General features: G+C 36.4%; 1 protein-coding gene across 1 annotated transcript in view; it reads left to right on the plus strand.

Annotated features, from left to right (window-relative positions):
• Nucleotides 1-3,207: 3,207 nt before the first annotated feature.
• LOC127621599 (solute carrier family 35 member F1-like) overlaps nucleotides 3,208-22,504 on the plus strand; it is a 117,954-nt gene continuing 98,657 nt past the window's right edge. Inside the window, exon 1 of the mRNA XM_052095265.1 lies at nucleotides 3,208-3,569. Within this exon, the coding sequence (XP_051951225.1) occupies nucleotides 3,460-3,569 (110 nt within the window). The 5' untranslated portion in view covers nucleotides 3,208-3,459. The remainder of the gene's footprint in view (nucleotides 3,570-22,504) is intronic.

Below are 22,504 nucleotides of genomic sequence, written 5' to 3' on the forward strand. Positions count from 1 at the left end.
ATAACTTATTTTCTGCTATTCAACAGCGACAACAAACTGCAACACTATGTAATGTTTTCTTAGAGATGGGATCCTGCAAACGTCCGGCTCCCAGCGCAACACCGACTCCTACACAAACTCAGAGTAAGCCAAAAAAATACAATAAAAATAAATCTACTGAATCCCGTCTGGCAAAGTGGGAAAGTGATCGTGGTCGAGCGAAAACTAGAGTGAACATCGGCAGGGCATTTGATTCCTGGAGGGAGCTTCGTTTGGTTTTGGGGATCAAAACAGACCCTGAATTGGCATTCTTCTTATTGGACAGGTAAGCTTACATTACTGCAAAGCATGTGAAATATAGTGCCATAAGGATTGATCCGTGTAATTTTAGCTAACTTGATCTTGCCTGCTAACGCTGACAAACTGCAAGCTACCTTGCTTTGTACCTTTCAAATAAATACAGCGATCATCTCTTTATATTAAAAGACAGGTATACAGGATAAATTTAAGCAAATACTCTGGTTTCTTAATCGTAGTACAACATATGACATACAAAACATACAATAGTACAACAAAAAAACAATGAACTGTCTGGTATATTTCGGTAGCATGTAGCTGTATATATTTGCTATGTTAGCTGATAAGCAGTTTAGTCTCAAAGTTTGTAGTAAAACAATCATAACTGTGTAATTTTAATTATGCTACCTCATCTGTTAGCATGATGCCAGTGAATCACGTTCAGTCACTTTTTGTGCGCTACGTCATTGTTTTGGTCAATGCTCGCTCGCTCGTGTCCCTATGGAGTGTGTGCACGTGCGTGAGCAACAGGTAGCTGGCTGCAGTTCACTTAACAGCCACAGGTGTCATTAATAACAAGGGTTTCTGAATCTTACATACTGCACCTTTAAGTTGCAATTTTAGAAATGCATTGGATTGGATGAAGTTGTTATCTTTGTCATAATTACTATAATTTTGTTATTGTTTTAAGTCAATATTAAAGTACTAAAAGAGCTATTAGTGTCACGTTTGCATTTTTGCTGGTTTGATTGGTTTTAGAAAGTAACGTTAATGTAATCAGTAATCGCATTACTTTTCCCAATTAAGTAACCAGTAAAACCATCCGATTACAATTTTACATAAATAATCAGTAATCAGTAGTGGGTTATTTTTTTTAAAGTACTTACCCAACACTGTTCCTAACACAAGAATTACATGATGGCTATGATTGCACCTACCCTGTGTAGTCTGTATTTATAGTCCCTCTGAACAAGCCAGTGACCCCTTGATGTGGTTCAAACTCAGAATATATTCTATACTGCACTTTCTCACACATGCAACATGAGAGCGAATCCTGTTCAGCAGGCTGGCCACTGGTTTCCATGACAACAATGGGGTGATGGGTGGTCAAAGCCTGTATGAAAACAGTACCTTCTCAAGCTAAACACTGGCTCATTTGGAAGTGACTACTCTGTCATTACATTGATATTGAATTGGATGTCGATTCAATTATTCTAAAGCATTTTTAAAGCCAAATGCTAATGTCAGTTGTATTATTCCAAGCTTGCCCACAACACATGAAGATGTGTTGCAAGCAAAGGCAATCAATATATTGATTCCGGGCCAAAGCATCCATAAATGTTGGTCTTTTGGCACACTAACAAGCATCTGAGCTTAGATGAGTAGCCCTCATGGCTGACCGGTTGTGTGCTGTCTCTGTAGACATTTCGGTGCACAAGGAGCAACCTGCAGTGTTTCCTTAAGGCAAGGATACATCCTCTGAAGATAGATGTACAGAATTCATTTTGTTTTTCTTCTTTTATGTTTCCTTGTTTCTTTGGCTTTGGGAGAAATTGTTTTGTACAAACGAATCAATAACAGGAGCCTATATAATAAAAATAATCAATAGTTTTGCACAGGCTTTCTTTCTTTCTTTCTTACTTTCTTTCATTCCTTCTTTAGATGAATAAAATACAAATAAAAAATGTATTTGTGTTTTGCCTTAACCTTAACCCTAACCAACATATGCTCAATTCTTCCTTTCTTTAGATTTTTTTTTTCTGGTATTTTTAGGTCTTTAGAAAAATAAAATTGGCTCAATTCTTTCTTTATGGCTTTCTTTTATTTCTTTTTCATCTTTAGATGAATAAAATAAAATAATGTATTTTTTACTTCTTCTGGTATCTTTGATCTTTAGAAAATAAAATAAGATACAATTAAAGGGGTTGTCTGAAACCTTACCTTAACTGACATAAGCTCAAATCTTTCAATCTATCTTTCTTTCATTTCTTTCTTTCGCTCTTTTGTTCTTTCTTTTTTGTCATCTTTAGAGGAATTTAAGAAAAAAATAATTTCTACTATCTTGGAAAAATATTAGAATTAACAAAAATTATTCAATTACTGTAAAATGCTAATTTGGAAAATACTAATTATTTCCACTTAAGTTGCATTTCAGTTATGAAATGTAATCTTATTGACAATAAATAAGGGATTTATTCTCTCTTGCGCTTGTTTGAATGAATCTAACATTCCTTGTGAGCCTTTTTATTCGAAAATAAATATTTAAAAAACTTTTAAATATAAATGTTCACATTATTTTAAAAATGTGTATACACACTTATTCCTTTACTTTTTTAAAAATATGTTTTTAAAGGATTGCTTCTCTCTTTCACTTTTTTTGAATTAATCTGATATTCTTTGCCAGCTTTAAAAAAAAGAAAAAAAAAAGATAATATATATATATATATATATATATATATATATATATATATATATATATATATATATATATATATATATATATATATATATATATATATATATATATATATATATATATTAAATATAAGTGTACTCATTTATTTAATAATTTCTGTATAAATGTATTCCTTTAATTATTTAATTTATTCGTACACGTATTTATTTATTTATAAATTACATCAATTGCTATCCACGTTTTTATGCTTTTATCATTCAGTACTCGTACAACACAATTATTATAGTATACCTATTTTATTTTAAAGTTAATAAATATTCTTAAATCTATTGCAGTATTTAAAATGCAATACAAGTTTACATTTATTTTATTAAGTATTTTATTGTTTTATTTTATAAACATCTTTTTAAAATCACTGTCATAGGTTGGAGTGTAGTTGGAAACAGTGACCTCTAGCGGTCATGTTTCTCTCAAAATCTCGCCTCCTCCCAGCAATCACGGCAGTCCAGCGCTGGCGCTCAGAAAATGCACACCGAATCACAGAGGAACATCTGCTCACAAACCACACAGGGAAACAGGTGCATGATCGTGCACGAATCTATAACATCCAGCGAACTATAGGAGTCTCCAGCCTCTCACCTGCATCAGTCACTGGAGAAATATACACCTGTTTACTCTTACCTGCAGAATGGAATGCTAAATCTGTCGCAATAACCAAAGAATGATAACTGCTTATTGATCGATCGCTTCAGTTTCAAGCTTTAGACATGATTCCCGAGCATCAGAACCATGTTGTCACCACTATTGAGACCATTCCATCAGAGACAGTCACAGCATCACCATCTGTGTTTCAGAGGATGAAGAAAGTGTTTACCAGGTAAGAGGCACTAACAAATGATCAACTGGAAACGTCTAAACAGCATTTATGGAAGCTGTCTCTGCTCTTCAATGCTTGCAGATTTTTTTTTTTACTTTGTCATGCTGTGCATGCATATTTAAATGTTAATTTTGCAGTTGCACTTTGTATGCATTTTTTTCTTATTTTGTGCAAACTGAGCCCACCTGTTCCAATGGCTAGATTAGAGTTTGTAATAGTGGATCCATATGTGTTATTGTTGTTGTAGTGGAAAGAGGTTGTAAGTCAATGCATTGAATAAGCCTGGTTTATTTCTTAATGACTGTTATTAGTTACACAGAGGTGATGCTAGTCCTCTTTACCTTCATGGACCAGTAGCAGGCTGTCTTTATTGTTCAAGAGAAGAGCAACAATGGTGTTTTGGCTGTTATGAAGGAATAGTTCCCTAATATGAACATTGTTTTAAAATGTATTCACCTTCATATTGTTCAAACGTGTATGACTTTCATTATTCAGTGGAACCAAAAATGAAGCATTTTTGAAGAATCTTTACATATGCGTTTTCCATGCAATAGCAACACCATAAAAACATCACAATAGAATATTTATTTCCATATTTTTAATGCTTTAATTTTTCATTTAGTATTTTTTTTAATCATTTTTATTAAGTATTGTACATTTAATAAATATGCTTGCATGTATTTGTTAACAGTATTTTATTCATACATTTTATAAGCAAACATTTGAAATCACTGTCAGGTTTAATTCCATTCAATGGCATACTATTGATAAAATGACAAAAAACTTCTCTTGTTGTAATTTTTGGAGCTTGACAGCCTTGGTCACTATAAACTATCATTGTATGGAAAAGACCTGCGTGAATATTCTTCAAAATGATTTTTATTGTATTTTTTTGTGTTGTACTGTTTGGCTCTGCATAATTTCATGAGCTATTCATGAATAAGGTGCTGCAATGGTCGCTGTCTGTGTGCTTTTTGCAGAGAGTATCACAGATGTTCTCTTCTGTAAAGACAGGATTCACTTCATGACGGTTACAGTGCGGTACTGTGGAGAAATGCACACAAGCCTCTTTTGTCTTGTGGTGTCTGCGGGCATCAATCACAAGTGCATACTGAACGCCCATTGAAGTGCGGCCACACAAAATCTGTCGTGAACTTACAGTATACAGAACGAAAATAATTTGGCCCATTAAAACTATGATCCAAGCAAGCCTGGTTGAAAATTTCCACTTGATCATCTTCCAAGAGGCCTGAGTACATGTTTAGTTTGGGTGGGGCCTGTATCAGAATTTTTCTTTTAATTATATGGCAATATTTGCCCCCAGTTGAGCTACAGTAACACTATACGTATATATCATAATGTAACAATGATGAAGCATATCTTATTTTAATTAATGCTCCCAAATTGTTGTCACTTTTGAAGGCATTTTTGCCCTAAGCCCTGGCTAATTTCTGATGCTGATGGGGGCTGTAATTGGGACATTCCACCTTTTACGTATCGTGCAAGTGTTTATTCATGCACAGAAGTGTTCTTCTGACTTGTTCGCGTTGTTTAGTTTAGTAATGAGTGTGTCCATGTGTTTAAGAGTAGCCACTCGGTGGTTTGAGCTCCAGCTATATGTGTGGTTATGCATCCAGGATGACAGCTGGTAGTCTTAGGTCAGATGAGTCAGGCAGCCTGTACTCTCTCTCTCTTTGCCATCTGCTGGTGCTTTTTATCCAAGCCACTTGCCTTTATCTCCCAGAACAATGTCCCAGGAGGTGGAATCTGTGCAGGGGCAGATCGGTTTCACGCAGGCTGTTCCTGGACCCATTGTGAATCTGCCAAGAGAGGAATCTGCTCTTGGGGTGAAAGTGAGGCCTGTTCTTGTTTCCGAGGAATTTTTGCACAGTCAGAGGGATCTGTGAACCAGCTGAATGCCAACTGTATTAAAATAAACATTTTCAGTAGGGCCTGCTAAGGCGGTGGGATTCATGATATAATTATATTGCGTTTCTTTATATTTAGTGTATTAATCTTTATTAATTTGTTTCTAAGTAAACTTCTTTGGACATTGTCTAGAAATTAATATTTTCAGTGGTGCTTGCTGAGTCACTTAGAAATCACAATATTATATTGATAAGGAGCACTTTATTAGAAACATTATGGTCCTAATAAAATGCCTGACGTGGTCTTCTGCTGTTGTAGCACATCTGCCTCAAGGTTCGATGTTTTGTGCATTCTGAGATGCTATTCTGCTCACTACAATTGTACAGAGTGGTTATCTGAGATACCACAGCCTTTCTCCATTGACCTCTCTCATCAACAAGACATTTTTCATTCCGCAGAACTGCCGCTCACTGGATGTTTTTTGTTTTTGGCACCATTCTGAGTAAACTCTAGAGGGTGAAAATCCCAGGAGATCAGCAGTTACAGAAATACTCAAACCAGCCCGTCTGGCACCAACAATCATGCCACATTGTAAATCATTGAGATAAAACTTTTCCCTATTCTGATGGTTGATGTGAACATTAACCGAAGCTCCTGACCCATATCTGCATGATTTTATGTATTGCACTTGTCTGAATATGTAGGTGTAAAGGTGTTCTTAATAAAGTGCTCAGTGAATGCATAATAATTATTAGTATGGTTGTGAATTTATTATTTATTTATTTTTACAAATGAATCGCAGAGTTTTCTGTGATTAATGGCGATTAATCACGGTACATGGTACATTAAAAAACATAAAAGGAGACATATTATGCACCTTTTTACAAGATGTAATATAAGTCTCATGAGTCCCCAGAATGTGTCTGTGAAGTTTCAGCTCAAAATACCACATGTATTATATATTATACCATGTTATAAATGCCTCTTTTTGGGTGGAATCAAAAACACGCTGATTTCGTGTGTGTCTCTTTAAATGCAAATGAGCTGCTGCTCCCCGCCCCCGACATAGCACTGGTCTCCGTGAATACAATCAGAGACAATAGTAACTTTAGCTGCATTAGCCGTGGAATCAGCTAACAAGCACATTTGGAAAGGCGATTTGCAAAGTGCGATACTTACATCTTCAGTAATCATCATCTGCTGTTTTATATTGACACTCATTCACAAAGCAGTCCAGTGTAAAATTATTTCACAAACATACACACATTTTTGCATGTTTTGTGGCGCATTTCCTTCAAAAACAAAACTTGTCCACTGCGTCTTCAGTGTCTCTGATACCAGGAGTGCATGAAGACTATTATGTTCACTTTTACAGCCAACAACAGAACACTTTTGATTCTTACGAAGCTGAGACATTATTCTTCTCACTGTATCTGCTTCAGCTCGGAAAAAAAATGGTGAACTGTGTGTCGATCACTCAGTGGAGGATCTATGACAATAGGGTGGAGTCCGTCACCAGTCGTGGGCGAGGCCTGCTCTAACATGACTCTAACATGCTCTAACAAAATCTTCTGGTGTTTTCCAGTGGACTTTTTAATTATATACGATTCAATTTATTTTTAAGACTTATCGGCAAGAGAAACTTAATAGTACATTGCCAGTGTGTTATAAGACACTGCAGATATAAAATAAATTGTATGCTGAAGTTTAAAATCTCAAAATGATTATTTTCTCTGGCTGCGTTCAGTCTCTGTCTTGTCGATTTTGCTTTTGACACTTGTTTAGTTGACAGTGTGTCAGTGGGCAGCGATTCAAATTTTGGTAAGCACAGACTGATTTCAGCTGAAGAACTTTCGATCTACTGTTGCTGAATTAATTTTGTAAGTGTCCCGCTAAATCAGAGCTTCCTTATGGTTTTATAAGCTTACATGCTTCATCAAAGTTAGCATGGAATTTTTAATCTAGTTCTTGGCTATTTATTATGATATAATGTGGATATTCCATTATTTATATCTCAATAGTCTGAAAGCATCACAAGCTTGCAGAAAAATTAATCATGATTAACGTTCTCCGCCTATATGATCAATTCCAGACATCAGTGATGTATAAGTTTGTTTGGATGTAGAGGGTCATGAGATTACTCTTTATCTGAAGAAATTTGATTCGCCATCAGATTGTATTAACGCAATGTTTATGAATCATTATTGGCCTTTGAATAGGAAAGGTTAAAATTACACTAGTAAATTTTCTAGGTTGTTTTTCCTTGGTTATTTGTCTTTCATACAAGCTGATAAGACCAGCTCATCCAGCATGCAATTTATTGGCATAGGCTGGTTTATGGTAGTTCGTGCTGGTTTGATGCTGGTATAGTTGGTGGATCAGCATAGTCATGCTATTAATGCTATTATGCTATAGTCATGCTAAGCTAGTTAAAACGCCTTGTTGGAACAACCGCACATTAGCATTCTGTGTTTTGAACCAGAATTTTAAACACAATTTGAATGAGTTTCTTTCTTCTGTGGAACACAAATAGATATTATGCAGAATGACAGCCTCAGTCACCATTCAATTTCATTGTATGGAACAAAAAGATGCAATGAAAGGAAATGGTGAATGACAGTGTCTCGTAATTTCCATGAGGCACTCATGTTATTTCATAAAGTTTTTTGTGTGTTTTTCTCCTCACCTGATGCTGGGTAAAATGAGTTGATGAGAACTGGGTAATTATGACATATGGTTGAGAATGTGAGTTCAGGTCACAACCCTTTGTTTCAGATGGTGCACACACCATAATTTCTAGAAATTATACAGAGTGGAAATGAGCAAAATGTGTTTTTGGGTAAAGAGGTTTTTTCCTTTGACTGGTAGACCAAGATAGATGGCGAGGACAACTAAGCTTAATCAAATCAAATTTTGTATTTGGAAAAACAGATTCTGTTGTTTTAGGGGGTGTGGCAGGGCGGAGGGCGGGGCCGGGTCGTGATCCTACACACCCGGTCCCGTATTAGGCTAATCACGCCTCCGAGGTATAAAGGTCGACTGCAGGGTGTCGTGCGGGAGAGAGAGATCGTTAGTGGACATGTCCGTCTTGTGTGTGTTTGTGTCTTCTTTTAAGTTTACCATTAAACTATTATTTATATTGAAAAGCCGGTTCTCGCCTGCTCCTTTCCATTGAATACCTTTACACTGGTGCCGAAGCCCGGGAAGGAGGAGGGATACGCCGTAGTAGAGTTCTCGCCACTACCGTCCACCCCAACGGAGCAGCCGCGGCCATCTGCCGGGGGACGAGGAGCCCAGCTGCCTGAACGAGGACGGTGGCCGCCGACCGCGAGGGGAGAAGGGGCTCCTAGCCGACCGCCTGGAGCGGTCAGGGCCGCTGCCAGGGGCGCAGGAGTCGCCTAGCAGCCGCTGAAACACAGCGGGATTTAAGACCGCTGACCGCGAGCGGGGAGGGGCTCCCTGGCGACCGCCTGGAGCGAGAGGACCCCTGCCAGGGGCGGGGGAGACCCCTTCTGTTCCCTGAGAACGTGGCGAGGTGTTCCGTCCGCCAGGGGCTGGAGGACTGCCTTGGATCCGCCCAGAGAGGCGCGGCCCTGTCGTCCGATAAAGGGTGGAGGAGTGGCCGAGGAACAAGCTGCGGCGTATCGGAGAACTGACGAGTAGGATTTTTTTTTTTTTTTCATCTCTCTCTCCTCTCTCTCTCTCTCTCACTGTCATTGGTCTTTGTCCTCTTTTAAATTTTACAGTTTTTTGGGGGGTACTACACTGTTACAGGAAGTACCCCCCATTTTAATTATTTCTGTTTCCCTCCCCTTGTCCCCTCCCTCGTCCAGGTAGATGGGGATGACCTGCCGGCAGACAGCGCGGAAGGCGCGCCGCCCTCCCCCAGGGAAAGGGGGGGGGGTGTACGTCAGGCCAGGGGTTCCCCAGCCTGAGAGAACGAGGGAGGAATGTGGCAGGGCGGAGGGCGGGGCCGGGTCGTGATACTACACACCCGGTCCCGTATTAGGCTAATTATGCCTCCGTGAGGTTTAAAGGCTGACTGCAGAGGGCAGTCAATTCCATTGATCCCTTTACAGGGGGCAATTGTAAATTCTGTTTAACAAATTTAATTCTTTGGAAACTGATCAACCCATTTGTGTCAGTAGGATCCAACCCGATCTCATGAAAAGTCGTACATGATTTACGAGTTGGCTATTTTATATGGTCTCGCAAAATGTTGTTCGCATAAACTCGTATGACTTGATCACGTGAAAATTCGCAGATTTCTAATGCGGAAGCAAGAGTTCCGCACACGAGGCGTTAAGGACATACTTATTTATATTATGCCCTTACCTAAACCCCTTATCTAAACGTAATCAATCAGTATAGTGTGTAAATGTGATGGGAAGCTGTTGTGTGTGACAGAAGCAAGTAATTGTCACGTATTAGATGGGAACAATGTCCAGTGACGTTATTGGCTGTAGTGAAAGTCATAGGGATTCAAACAAGTGCAGTTGCACGGAATCATACGAATTAGCCAAATTTAGAAAAGCCGTACAAATCCTGACGATTTTGCCGTGACAGTGTGTTGATAGGATTTGTAGCATATGGACAGTCTTGGTAAAATGTTTAGCCAAATGGCAGCAGATGTTTTGGGACATTTTTGTAAATGTGGCTTTTCTTAAAGCTGCATTACGTAACTTGGTGCTCTCTAGTGACATCTGTAGTTGACATGTAAAATTGCAAGCAATTTGAGGAAAAATACATTACGTCCGTGTGTTTCGGCACTAGCGCTCTGGTGGATGAATTTCATGATTTGAGGTTACCTGGACATTGCCTGTTTGTGATATGATTGGAAGATATTCACAGCCGGAGTTATAACGTGCTATTTTCATGTTGATATTATGTTGTTATAAGATTAAACATTTAAAAATGAAATAGATTTTGCTTCGATTACACTCCTATTTACATATTTTTAATGAACGAATTGTACACTTTTCTAACACTACACTCAACGTGCTGTTACATAGAGAACAGGGGACTCTCCTGAATCACCACCAGATACCAGTATATTTTAATATGATTATTCAAGTGTTTTATCGACTATTAATGTTTGTATTGTATAGTAGTTATCAATTTAAGAGGTGAAACTCGTGATACTGCTGATTCGAGTTCAATGTAAGACTTCGTTATTTTTACATTATTAACCTTGTCAATGAAATCAATGATGAAAACATTTTGTTGGCGAAAGGTTTTTTGATTTCGTCAACGATAACGAAGATGAGACAAAAAGGCGCATCGTGAAGATTATGAAATTATTGTTTTAAAGCATAGTGTTGATGAAAATGTGACTATAAAATGTATACTGCACCCCAACACCCCAATAAAATTTATACTAAGATATTAACAGTGCAAGATATAAACTGAATAATAATAATAATAATAATAATAATAATTGATCAATTGTCACACATTATACATACATTTCTGCATATACATGGTGAAATTATTTATTTTTCACATATCCCAGCTAAGCTGGGGTCAGAGTGCAGGTTCAGCCATGATACAGCACCCCTGGAGCAGATAGGTTCAAGGGCCTTGCTCAAGGGCCCAACAGTGGTGTCTTGGTGGTGTTGGGGCTTTAACCCCTGACCTTCTGGTCAGTAACCCAGAGACTTAACCGCTGAGCCACCACTGCCCTTCAAACATATTGATAATCTGTAATTAGAAGAAGATATTAGATATGGATGAATTTAATCCATTAATTATGTGTGTTGGGCATTCCTCCACTTGAGTTGCATGAGTTGAACTTGCTAACACCGGTTAAATTAACCGCTTTAAAATGGGTAAATACCTCATTCAAGCGCATCCTATTTATACATGAGATTCAACATATATAACATGTATGGAACAACTTACATCTGCACATCTTACATCACAAATTAACATGTGAACTTGAATTAAATGATGCGCTAATCAGAATAATCATAATTTGCTTTGTGTAACTTTTATTGTGAATACACTATTTCCATAAGAAACACGCTACACGCAATGTAATCTCCTTTCATGTAAAATTAAAAGTCTCAAAAGCATGAAGAATTCAGAATACTTTTTAAAGGACATTTTTGGTCTATAGTCTAAAATGAAAAAATGAACAGGGCAGTTTATAAAGCAAGTGAAAATGTAGGCCTAATAATACTGTAAACAAAAACATAAAACAAGCAATAATAGGGATAAAATATACTGTAATAAACATTAAAATAATACGTGCAAGAAGTCAATTTCAGAAGTCATACGTAGCTTTAAAGGTGAGGTGTGATATTTCGGTGCCACTATTGTCACAAATTGAAATTGCAAAAATTATTCAAACACATTTTCTGAACACACCCCCTTGTCTTTGATTGGTCAGACAAACATGTGGCCCCACCCCAATCCCAGGCTGTTGGTTGAGCCAGTGTTGCTGTGTTGGATTTGTCAGAATGCTCTAACAAACAGAGCAGTGTTTGGAAAATGTCACAATGTTTCCAGGAAATCAACCTTCAGATGGCTTGCTTATAGTTGTCTCTGCATATTAAAGGTGCACTCAGTAATAACTCCTAAAGTCAGGAATTGTAATTTTGCAATATGTAGTAAATCATGACCACTCACATTAAAATGAAGAGTCCAATCATGTCAGTAACCTTATAAATGCTGTTTTATTCTACATGGAGAGGGTCCGCACATGGGGGCTGCCATGTCTGAATTACATGACCAGACGAATATTACTCGCCTAATCTCAGGCTATGTCTACATTAATCCGTATATATTTGAAAACGGCGTTTTCGCTATCAAAGTGACAAAAACGGCGTTTCTGTGTGGACGGATGGCCAAAACGGAGAGAAAAAGATGTGTTTTCAAATGAAAACATATTATTGTGGACTAGGCCTCAGTAACAGTCCTGTTATTTGACACTTTCACTCACTGATTAAAGTAATCATGTCTGACTGTTAATACTGCATTTCTACAATGGCATCTATTCATTTTAAATTATGTTGCATCCAAGCCGCTAGATGCTAGTGTAAGTCCAAGATGACACAAAGACAATAGTTTCCAAGTGCACCTTTAGCGTACTTTAATGAACTTAATTACATTTAAAAAAATAACACTCATCTCCACTGACTGTTGGGTCCACATGACAACAAATTTGTAATATTGGATATAAAATCATTAGTAAGCAATTTTATCATACTAAAATCATTTTAACATGTATGTTTACATCTTGTGGCTATACCTTTTGAAATTATGTGTATTTGAATGTTTATGGACTGGGCCCTATTCAATACCATTTTACGTGTGATACTGTAACGAGTAATAAATGGGGGACGAGTTGAACATGTTCAGAAAACTTGGTGGACAATGATTTTCCTTTAAACAGCCTCTTTTAACCTTTGGAATTATAAGCTACTTGTCATATCCACTCGTCTGTCAGAATGTACATTTTCAGAGTTGTTAAGACGTAACGTAATCTTTGAATAACGTGTCTACATTTCTAAGCAACCGAGGAAATAATACTTGGAATGCGCGTGGCTCATTGAGGAGGAGGGTGGGCTGATGGTATTGTTCTTGTGCACCCAAACCATTTACATGGAAGTGTGGACTTCCTGCGTCTAACAACGCAACTTTGTTTGTATTTCCTGTGGTGCAGTCACTGCACACTCAACAGCTGAAATCTTGTGAAATGTTAAATGAAACGTGCCACCCATGTCTTTGAGGAAAAGATTAGAAAAATTAAGTGTTATGCGCTATGCCTTGAGTTTTCCCTGACTTTTAAATTAATCCTCTGGAAAAAGTGCTAAAAAATCAATATGCTACAAAGTAGCCTATAATTTTAATTGGGACTTCTTTTTGAGGATCAATGGATGATTACAAATTATGATTATCAGATCAGCTTCAAAATGTAATTTAAGGAATATTGAATGTTCAATACAAGTTAAGGTCAATTCCAAAATGTTTTGGCACAATGTTATGAAAGGAAGTCATACAGGTTTGAAACGCCACAAGGGTGAGTAAATTCTGACAGAATTTTTTCACCATTGTTGGTGAACTATTTCTTTTAAGCTCATTCAATTTAATTGGTCCACTCTTTCTCTGATGTAGAGAGCCCATTTAGAATAACAGTGGAACAGTTCTGATGATTTCTGCCCTCAGAATGGCTATTTCGGAGCCCTGTGCCGTGATGTAATTGGCTGTTTAATCATGTGGCGGTAATCAGGTCAGAGGAACTCACATGGCTTGAACTGGCAGGAGCTGTTAAAACCGAGTTAACATTCAGTCTCCGTTATGAAATTCTCCTCCTGATAATGAGCCTCAGTTTTGTTCACAGCTTTATGCCCATTTATTGCTTTCTGGAACATTCATGCACAATTTAATCCAGACATCTTAATCGGCTTTATTTCAACTTTGCAGAACGCTCTTTAACTACTTCCTCAATGCCATTTAATATCTTTATTTCACTTGTTCAAAAGCATAATTATGGGAACAATAGTGGCTAATACATCAGACATGTAAGAGGGGCTGCACATACAGACATACTTATGTTTCTTCAGATGTGGGCACCTTTATGTCCAAGAGATTTATTTTTATTTAAACTAAAAGATTTCAAAATCTTATCTGAAGTTGTTAAATGAAGTATTGGAAACTTTTTACAATGCCATTGGTACTAAGAGGATCGCTACTTTTTGAATAAATGTTTGTGCGTGTATGTGTATATATTTATATATATATACACATTATTACATGGCTCTCTGGAATACTTGATTCAGATTGGTCAATTGACAAGAGTTGCAGAAAGTGTCACAGAGGAGCGATTATATGAGTTTGCCACATAAAAAAGTGGGAGGTGTGCACAATAAACATTGAAAACATGTATTTGTAAGTGAGAAAAAAGCTTGCAGTTGCTTTGATAGCAGAAAGTAATAAAATACTCGTTTATGTTTAGGTCTAAGCATTTTCTTGGTGAATTTAAATTAATTCAATAACTGGGGTCTCTGATATTCATAAACGATAAGGTAATATTTAATTAAAAGAACTTATGAGACATTCAATGTCTCCACAAATTTGGACAGTTTTTAAATATTTCTTGTTGCTTAGTACTCTCAAAGACATTTCTGGTGAAGCAAAAACACTTTGGTGTAAAGTCACTTCATAGACTTCAATGTATTCTGCAGCGCTGACTCGAGTCATGTGAAAGACCCTTAGCACATATAAATATCAGTCACTTTTGCACATTAATCATTGCTCTTCACAATCACTGATTATGGTTTCAAAACAGCACATTTCTCTGAAAGATGAGGACTTTGGATCCCTAAAATTATATATATTTTTCATGCATTTATATATTTTGTGGAATTTGATAATATTCCATGTCACACCTGACAATCAACACTGTCCTACACTACATATAATGAAGTTAATAATACATTTTAATAATGAGTTTGTTTAAATGTTTACAAATATTGTAAAGTAAGCTTGAGATAAAAATATGAGACATGTGATGTGTGAAGAAAATAAAGAAATATGTATACAAGTACATATGTATGTATATAAGCTTTTGTACATTGATAGAAGACAAATTAAATAAACTAGTGCCAGTGTGAAAATTGTGTTTTGAGGGAGGATATTTTCTAAAAGTCAACAGTTCCAAAGGTTCATGTAGTTGAAGAAACACCCATACATTTATGACTGTTTTTATTTATTTATTTTTCTTCTACATTGCTGTGAGGTGTAAGAATAACTAAATATCCAATTTGTGCCCACCATCAGGTCAGGAGAGCGGAAATTTGTATTTTTCTATTTCCAAACCCAGCAGTTGTTTCACCAATAAATCTTTTGGAGTGCTAAGGTCACGAACATGTGTGTGGGTCAGCGATGAGTGGTGGTTTGCCCAGACATGTTGGCAACCCAGATAACTCATGGATCTGTTAGGACTAGGCTTAGAGCCAGAATTATCAATAAAAAAAAAATAAAAAAAAATAAAAATAAATAAATAAATAAATATAATAAATATATATATATATATATAAATAAATTGTTTACTGAAATAAATATAAAAAACACCCAACTGGAAAAGCTGAAATTTTATTAAAAATTCTCACGTGTTGTCATGTTCTGTGCCTGGTTTCCAGCATTTTATTATATTCTGAGTTACCTTTATATCTTTTGTTTCATTAAAGCTGCACTCGGATCCTCATTCTTTGCCTGCCTCGTCACAATATCCACAGTAAAGCGAGTCCTATATCGACATAACCTGAAAGTCTGCTCATCAAGGAAGAAGCAACTGCTCCAAAACTGCCATAAAAGCCACACTACAGTTTGCAAGTGCATATTGGGACAAAGATCTTACTTTATGGAGAAATGTCCTCTGGTCTGAAGAAACAAAAATCTAACTGTTTGGCCATAATGACCATTGTTATGTTTGAAGGAAAAAGGGTGAGGCTTACAAGCCGAAGAACACCATCCCAAATATGAAGCATGGGGAAAATTAGGTGGATATGTTGAAGCAACATCTCAAGACCAGGAAGTTAAAGCTTGGATGCAAATGGGTCTTTAAATGGACAATGACCCCAAGCATACCTCCAAAGTTGTGGCAAAATGGTTTAAAGAACTGAAAAAGCGTGTGCAACAAGGAGGCCTACAAACCTGGCTCAGTTACACCAATTCCGTTAGGAGGAATGGGCCAAAATTCCAACAACTTATTGTGAGAAGCTTGTGGAAGGCTAAATGTTTGACCCAAGTTAAACAATTTAAAGGCAATGCTACCAAATACTAGCAAAGTTTATGTAAACTTCCAACTTACTAGAAATGCAATGAAAGAAAGAAATAATTCTCTCTACTATTATTCTTACATTTCACATTCTTCCCTTAGGAGACCTGGCTGGAGTCACTCAGCACACCCCAGGGGTGGTAGCCAGCATCTTTTCCCACTGAGCTACCCAGGCCCCCCAACATATCACATTCTTATAATAAAGTAGTGATCCTAACTGACCTAAGACAGGGAATGTTTAAATGCCAGGAATTGTGAAAAACTAAGTTTAAATGTACTTGGCTAAGGTGTATGCAAACATTTGACTTCAATTGTGTAAAACATGCTGTAAAACATGTTTAAGTTATGTTAGTTCATGCATTTGGCAGCCTTAAATACTAAAGCTAAAATAAAACTATAACGCACTGAATTACCTAAAACTAAACTTATAATAACAAAACTAAATTTAAAGTTTAAAAAAAATAGAAATAAAAACTAAATGAAAAATTCAAAACTATTACTGTATAACCCTGCTTAGAGGTAACAGGGGAGCAAGCATGTTTTGACAACACATGCAAATCAAACATAACAGATTAAAAAAGAATAATAAAATAAAAAGATTTCCCCTCAGTTAATTGCCTCTCACAGCATTGCAGCATATCATCATTGGCTTGATGTCTGATTCCCTCCAGTGAGATGTGATTAATCGAAGTGAATTCAGGAGTGACGCCTCGGTGTGTCAGTCTGCCGGTGAACGAAGGATGATTTGGATTCAATTTGTCTCCGTATGGGCCAGTGGGAAACGGGTGGTTTGATGTGAGGGATGGAGAATTTCATAAAGAGACTGTGTGCTTTAGCATAAACCTTTTAACCTCCCCCTACCTGAAAACAACCGCAACCTCTTCAGTCATAATGAACACTATTGTGTTTTTGTGTGAATGTGGCCTAAGTTTTAACAAATGTAGACTGGAGAGGGAGCTTTGCATTGTGAACAAACATGGTACATCAGAGTATTTATTTATTAATTCAAAAGAGCAAGAAAAATCATCTTTTATACAGTATTTCCTGTTTTAAAATGCATGTAATAAACTCAAGAAATAAAAATACATATGCCAAAATTCCTTGTTCCTCACTCAAGTATTCTCATAAGGGGTCAGTGACAGAGCTGCACATCTGTAAATATTGTGTCAGTTTTACAGCTGGTCTTAATCCACACTGACAGACACTTTTCATCTGAAGTGATACGTGGTGCTGTTTGATTTACTTCTGAGGGATATATGTCAGTAAAAATAGCAGCACTGAAAATAGTACCTGTATTTTTTCAATTGAAATTGGGGTAAAGAAAAATCTGTTTTTCTTAATGTAATAGTTATATAATGACCACCAAGGGTGGCCAAGCTCCAAAAAAGGACAAAAAAGCAAGGTAAAAGTAACATAAAATTTGTCAATATGACTTGTGTGCTGTACTCCAAGTCTTCTGAAGCCATACAATATCTTTGAGTGAGGAATCGACCAAAATATAGTGCAAGTTGTTATTCAATGAAAATCATCCTGTTCACCTCTTTTTTGTGTACATAAAATTGACCCAGCTTTGTTGTCAGTGACACTAAATGCAATTTGTTTTCACGTTATCCATAACCAACCATGGCAAGCCAAGTTTTAATATGCAGAAGTGTGAATGAGATTTGAGAGCTACAGAAAAGGGCAAGATTTTCAATGAAAAATGTCTTAAAGTCTCAAAGGATCTCCTTTTGTGTTCCAAATAAAGTCATACAGGTTTGAAACAACATGATTGTGAGTAAATTATGATATAATTTTGAATTTTAGGTGAACTATTTCTTGCTTTTCCTGTGTTTTGCACACAAACCAAGTGCCAGGACATTGTTCTTTGTGATTAAACTGATTACATGTCTAGAAAATTACTCGAAAAAAGCACTTTTTTATCAAGTTAAAAATAAGAGCAAGAGAGAGAAATGTAATGTTTCCCTCTTTCCACCATCACCAGCGATTGATTGAACCGGTCATTTGAAAGTGGCACCTTTAAGAGATTAAAGAAAGCAAAGGAAAGACAGAAGGATTTATCATGTCTTAGAGATTAATGAATGTGTCGGACTATCCCCGTTTGTCTTGACACAAGGATTGCATCTTCATTTCCTTTTGTTAAGCTGAAATGCACCCTCCATTTCCCTTTCCCCTAGTATACAAAAAACAGACATTATGGAAAAGCTATTTCAGTGCCATTAGTCAATATCCACCACTGGTTACATGCAAGTGTGCAGGTAGCATCTGTAGAATCAAACACCCAGCTGTGTATTGATTCTCTATTGTTCTAACACCCAAATTGTGGGATTTCAGATAAGGAAATCACTAAGAATAAATTGCTGATAGTGTTGTTATTTACTTAATTTCATCAAACACGGCCATCAAATTTTGTGCTGAACATAATTTACATGCCGCAATTAACATTTTTTCCACTGACTGTTAGGTTGTAGAGGATGCAACAGACTACTGCAATCTGTCATACTTTACTTGGACTGTATAACAGCCATCCACCTGCGGACCAGGTACCCGAATGGGCTCTTTAAAATGTTGAAAGTGCGTTTGACTTTACCACGTGTCTGCATATATGCCGGTTATAGTGCTCCTTTCCATTAATTGTTCATCATTTGATGAATTATTGCTGCCACAATCATTAGAAAATGTACAAAAATATATATTTTTTTATAATATTCTGTTTACCGCTCAATTTCCGTTGCCGGTAATGCCGCAACATTAATTGCGACAAGAAAATATCGCTCAATTGTGTTAATAAGGTGCAATCTGTAATAAGCCTAATTTATTGTATTTGTTATTTGTATATACTTTTAAAGGGATCACGACATGAGGAATACAATTTTCCTTAATCTTTTGACATACAAGAGGTCATTGTACTATAAAAACATGTTGTAGGTTTCAGAACTGAAACTTCCATTTATTTAAACCAAGCTGCAAAAACAGCTTGTTTGGAATTTGTGGAACTTGTGATGTCACAAGGACCAAATACATCTGCATATGCAGTGCATATTTTCCATCATTGCACCCTTGGCCCCACCCACTGTTGCTCATTCATTCACAGAGGTGAAGAGGAGAGATATGGGGCCTGTCATGGGAGATTCATCCTAAGTGGACTTACACAGGACACCTTCATGTGCCTGTCTGGATTTAAATGATTTTCTACAAAAACATGCAAAGACCGACATCTTTGACCGCTTGATCATATCTCGGGTCGGTTTTAAAAGACGCGGTGTCAAGTTACAACTCTGAAAAGGATTTCTCTTTCAGCAGTCATTCAGCTGATGCCATGCTGTTTTGAGCACAAACTCATGGACGTGTTGTGTCGCCCATCTGCGCTATTTTTAGTTGTTGATGTATGAAAACATGAAGGAATGATACTGGAAACTGGATGTGCGATGCACCGGCTTGAGTCTGTCCACACCAGGCACGTCTTCACAAACTTTCTAAACCGTTTATTGGTGTTGTTGGCAGTGATAGCTCCACCGCTTGCAATAAGGGACTCTTCCATGGTAGACAGCATCATTGATTATAATGGGTTCTATCGTTTTTGATGCAACTCTTGCGTCCAGTGTATACAGGGTGTGAGTATTAACAGTTGTACTTGAGATGAACCGTTGTAATGTATTTTAATTAAATGTGTTGGATGTGCATTATGTGTAAACCCTGACATTTAGTTTTATAATGTTGTTGAGGTGGTTAATTTTTGGATGATTGAGTTTCAATAATGGCTCTATTGAAGTGGTTGCATGCTACAGTGGGCGTTTACATTGAAGTTTAAAGTGGTGCTTATGCCAAAACTGAGCCTTTCAGACATAGGGCCAGAGACCGGGTGCAAAATGATCATATATTACTAAATTATGACTGTTTTAATGCAAAAAAAAAATGTTACTAACATTAACAGTGGATGTCAGGGAAGATTATAAAAAATAGCATTTCATGACCCCTTTAAAAGACGAGGTGTCAAGTTACATCTCTAAATAGGAGAAGCTCTCTGTCATTCAGCTGAGCACAAACGCATCATGGACGTGTTTTGTCGCCCATCTGCGCTATTTTTAGGTGTATGAAAACATGAAGGAATGATACTGGGAACTGGATGTGGATGTGTCTTCAGCGTATTTTAGAGTGGATTGTATGTTTGGCTCATAACATACCAGTCATAATACAATTAAAGCTTTGCAAACGACCGTTATTGAAGGATGGGGCAGGTAAAAATACTTGGACATGATTGCAAAAAGCGTGAGTAAACAGTTTCATTCATGAATATGTCATATGTCATGATTGTGTGATAGTTTATGGTGCTGACATCCTATATACATCAGGCGCATTGACACAAACTTTCCACTGCTGCGAATACTTCCATGGTAGACAACATTATTGATTATAATGGTTCTGTTGCTTTTGTTTAGACAGGGTGTGAGTGTTAACTGTTGTGCTTGAGATGAACAGTTTTAAATATTTGGATGCAATGTGTTAGATGTGCGTTAAGGGCGTCACACTACACTTCACACTCCATTCACTCCCATTTAAACGCATCTGAATGCAGAGTGGAAACGCAAACTCATGCAAAGAAATGTCTTACTACACTGCATACCAAAGTTCCAGCTTAGTGAACTCTGGATCATGAATTTGTATGACAAGAGGATTCTCGACTAATAGTAGACCTACTAGTAGTAGAATGTCATATGCTGACATCTTGGCTCAATTCAAAGGATACATATTTCAAAACTGTGAGATTTATTGATGCAGGAAAGTTAGTAAACAATATATTTTTCCATTTTTTATATATTATTTGTTTTTTATATGTATTGTTTACTTTCACCAGAAGACCTCCTGCATGATATCATATCCTGGTCCACAGCGTTGTACGAAAACATCACAAAGCCTCGTGTGACCGCCCCTTTATGTGTAAACTCTGACATTTCATGACCTCTTTACATTGAAAATGCATTTTTACTCATTAAAGCACCTACCTGGTTAAACTAGATTGCAGGTGGGTGGTTAGGGAATGAGAATGTTTTTGCGCTGAAATACGGCACACAAATGTGGCGCAGCTGTTATGTGAATTCATCCCTTTAGGTCAGAAAATTACGCATTTCTACTGTCACAATAGCTAGAAATCAGGTTAGCTGCACAACCATCTCTTTTTAAAATAAAATAATTTCCGTAACGGGTAATAACACAACGTGAGAGATAATAATGTGAGAAAACATGTAGCATCTCTACTGCCACAATCACTATTGTAATGTATACCAAATTAGTTGTTAATGTTTAAAATTGTGTTTGCAGCCTAATTTAGCTCATAATATTTCATTCGTAATACTGCAATGTTATATGCATCAAGCAAATATTACTCACTTTTGTTAATGAAAATCTATAATAAACCTACACTGTAAAAAAATAAAACTGGCTTCTGTGGTTGTCAGAATAATTATGAAAGAAAATAAATAAATACAATAAAATGTAAACAACTTTTTTTGTTTACAGAACAACCTGTATGTATATTTTACAGTTTAAAACTGTTTTTATGGTATATTTTACAGTACAGTACTGTCTTACTACATATTATTAAAAAATAAACTTAATATATTAACATTCTGACTGTAAAAATCTGCTTTTTACTTTATAATGTATTTGTTAATCACCATAGTAATTACAGAAGAGCACATGATGACATGAAGTTCATCAATAGTGGCTCTTCCAGGAGCAATGAGCAATAAACATGTAGAGACAGTGTTCAGTGTCACACACACAAACACTAAACACCATTAGATTAACACATGTGAAATAAAAATTATGCAATAAACATGAACTAAACTATATCAAATATAACACAGAACACCCCAGTGTACGTAACTGATGTTAAAAATAAGAACTAACATAACTATTCCCATAAAATACAATGTAATATGATGGGTCAAGCAGGGAATTCTGGGAAAGCCCGATTACTGTTTTTTTTTACTGTAATTTTAACAATAATTTACTGTAAACTCTTGTTAAACATAATATAAATTTTAACCGTTAATTATATGGGGAAATCATACTTTTTACATTTAAAAAATGTCATTTTTGCAACATTTTACCATAAAACAACATGTATTGTCATTTTAAATATATATATATGTATTACGTATATTTTATGGTAAATACTTGTTAACCAGTTTATGTTTTTTACTGTAGCATTTTTACAGTCTTTTACCGTAAATATTATGGAATTTTTTTACAGTGTAATTTACTCAAAGGAAGTGTGTTT

Source organism: Xyrauchen texanus, chromosome 28, assembly GCF_025860055.1.
Source record: "Xyrauchen texanus isolate HMW12.3.18 chromosome 28, RBS_HiC_50CHRs, whole genome shotgun sequence".
NCBI classification, from domain to species: domain Eukaryota; kingdom Metazoa; phylum Chordata; class Actinopteri; order Cypriniformes; family Catostomidae; genus Xyrauchen; species Xyrauchen texanus.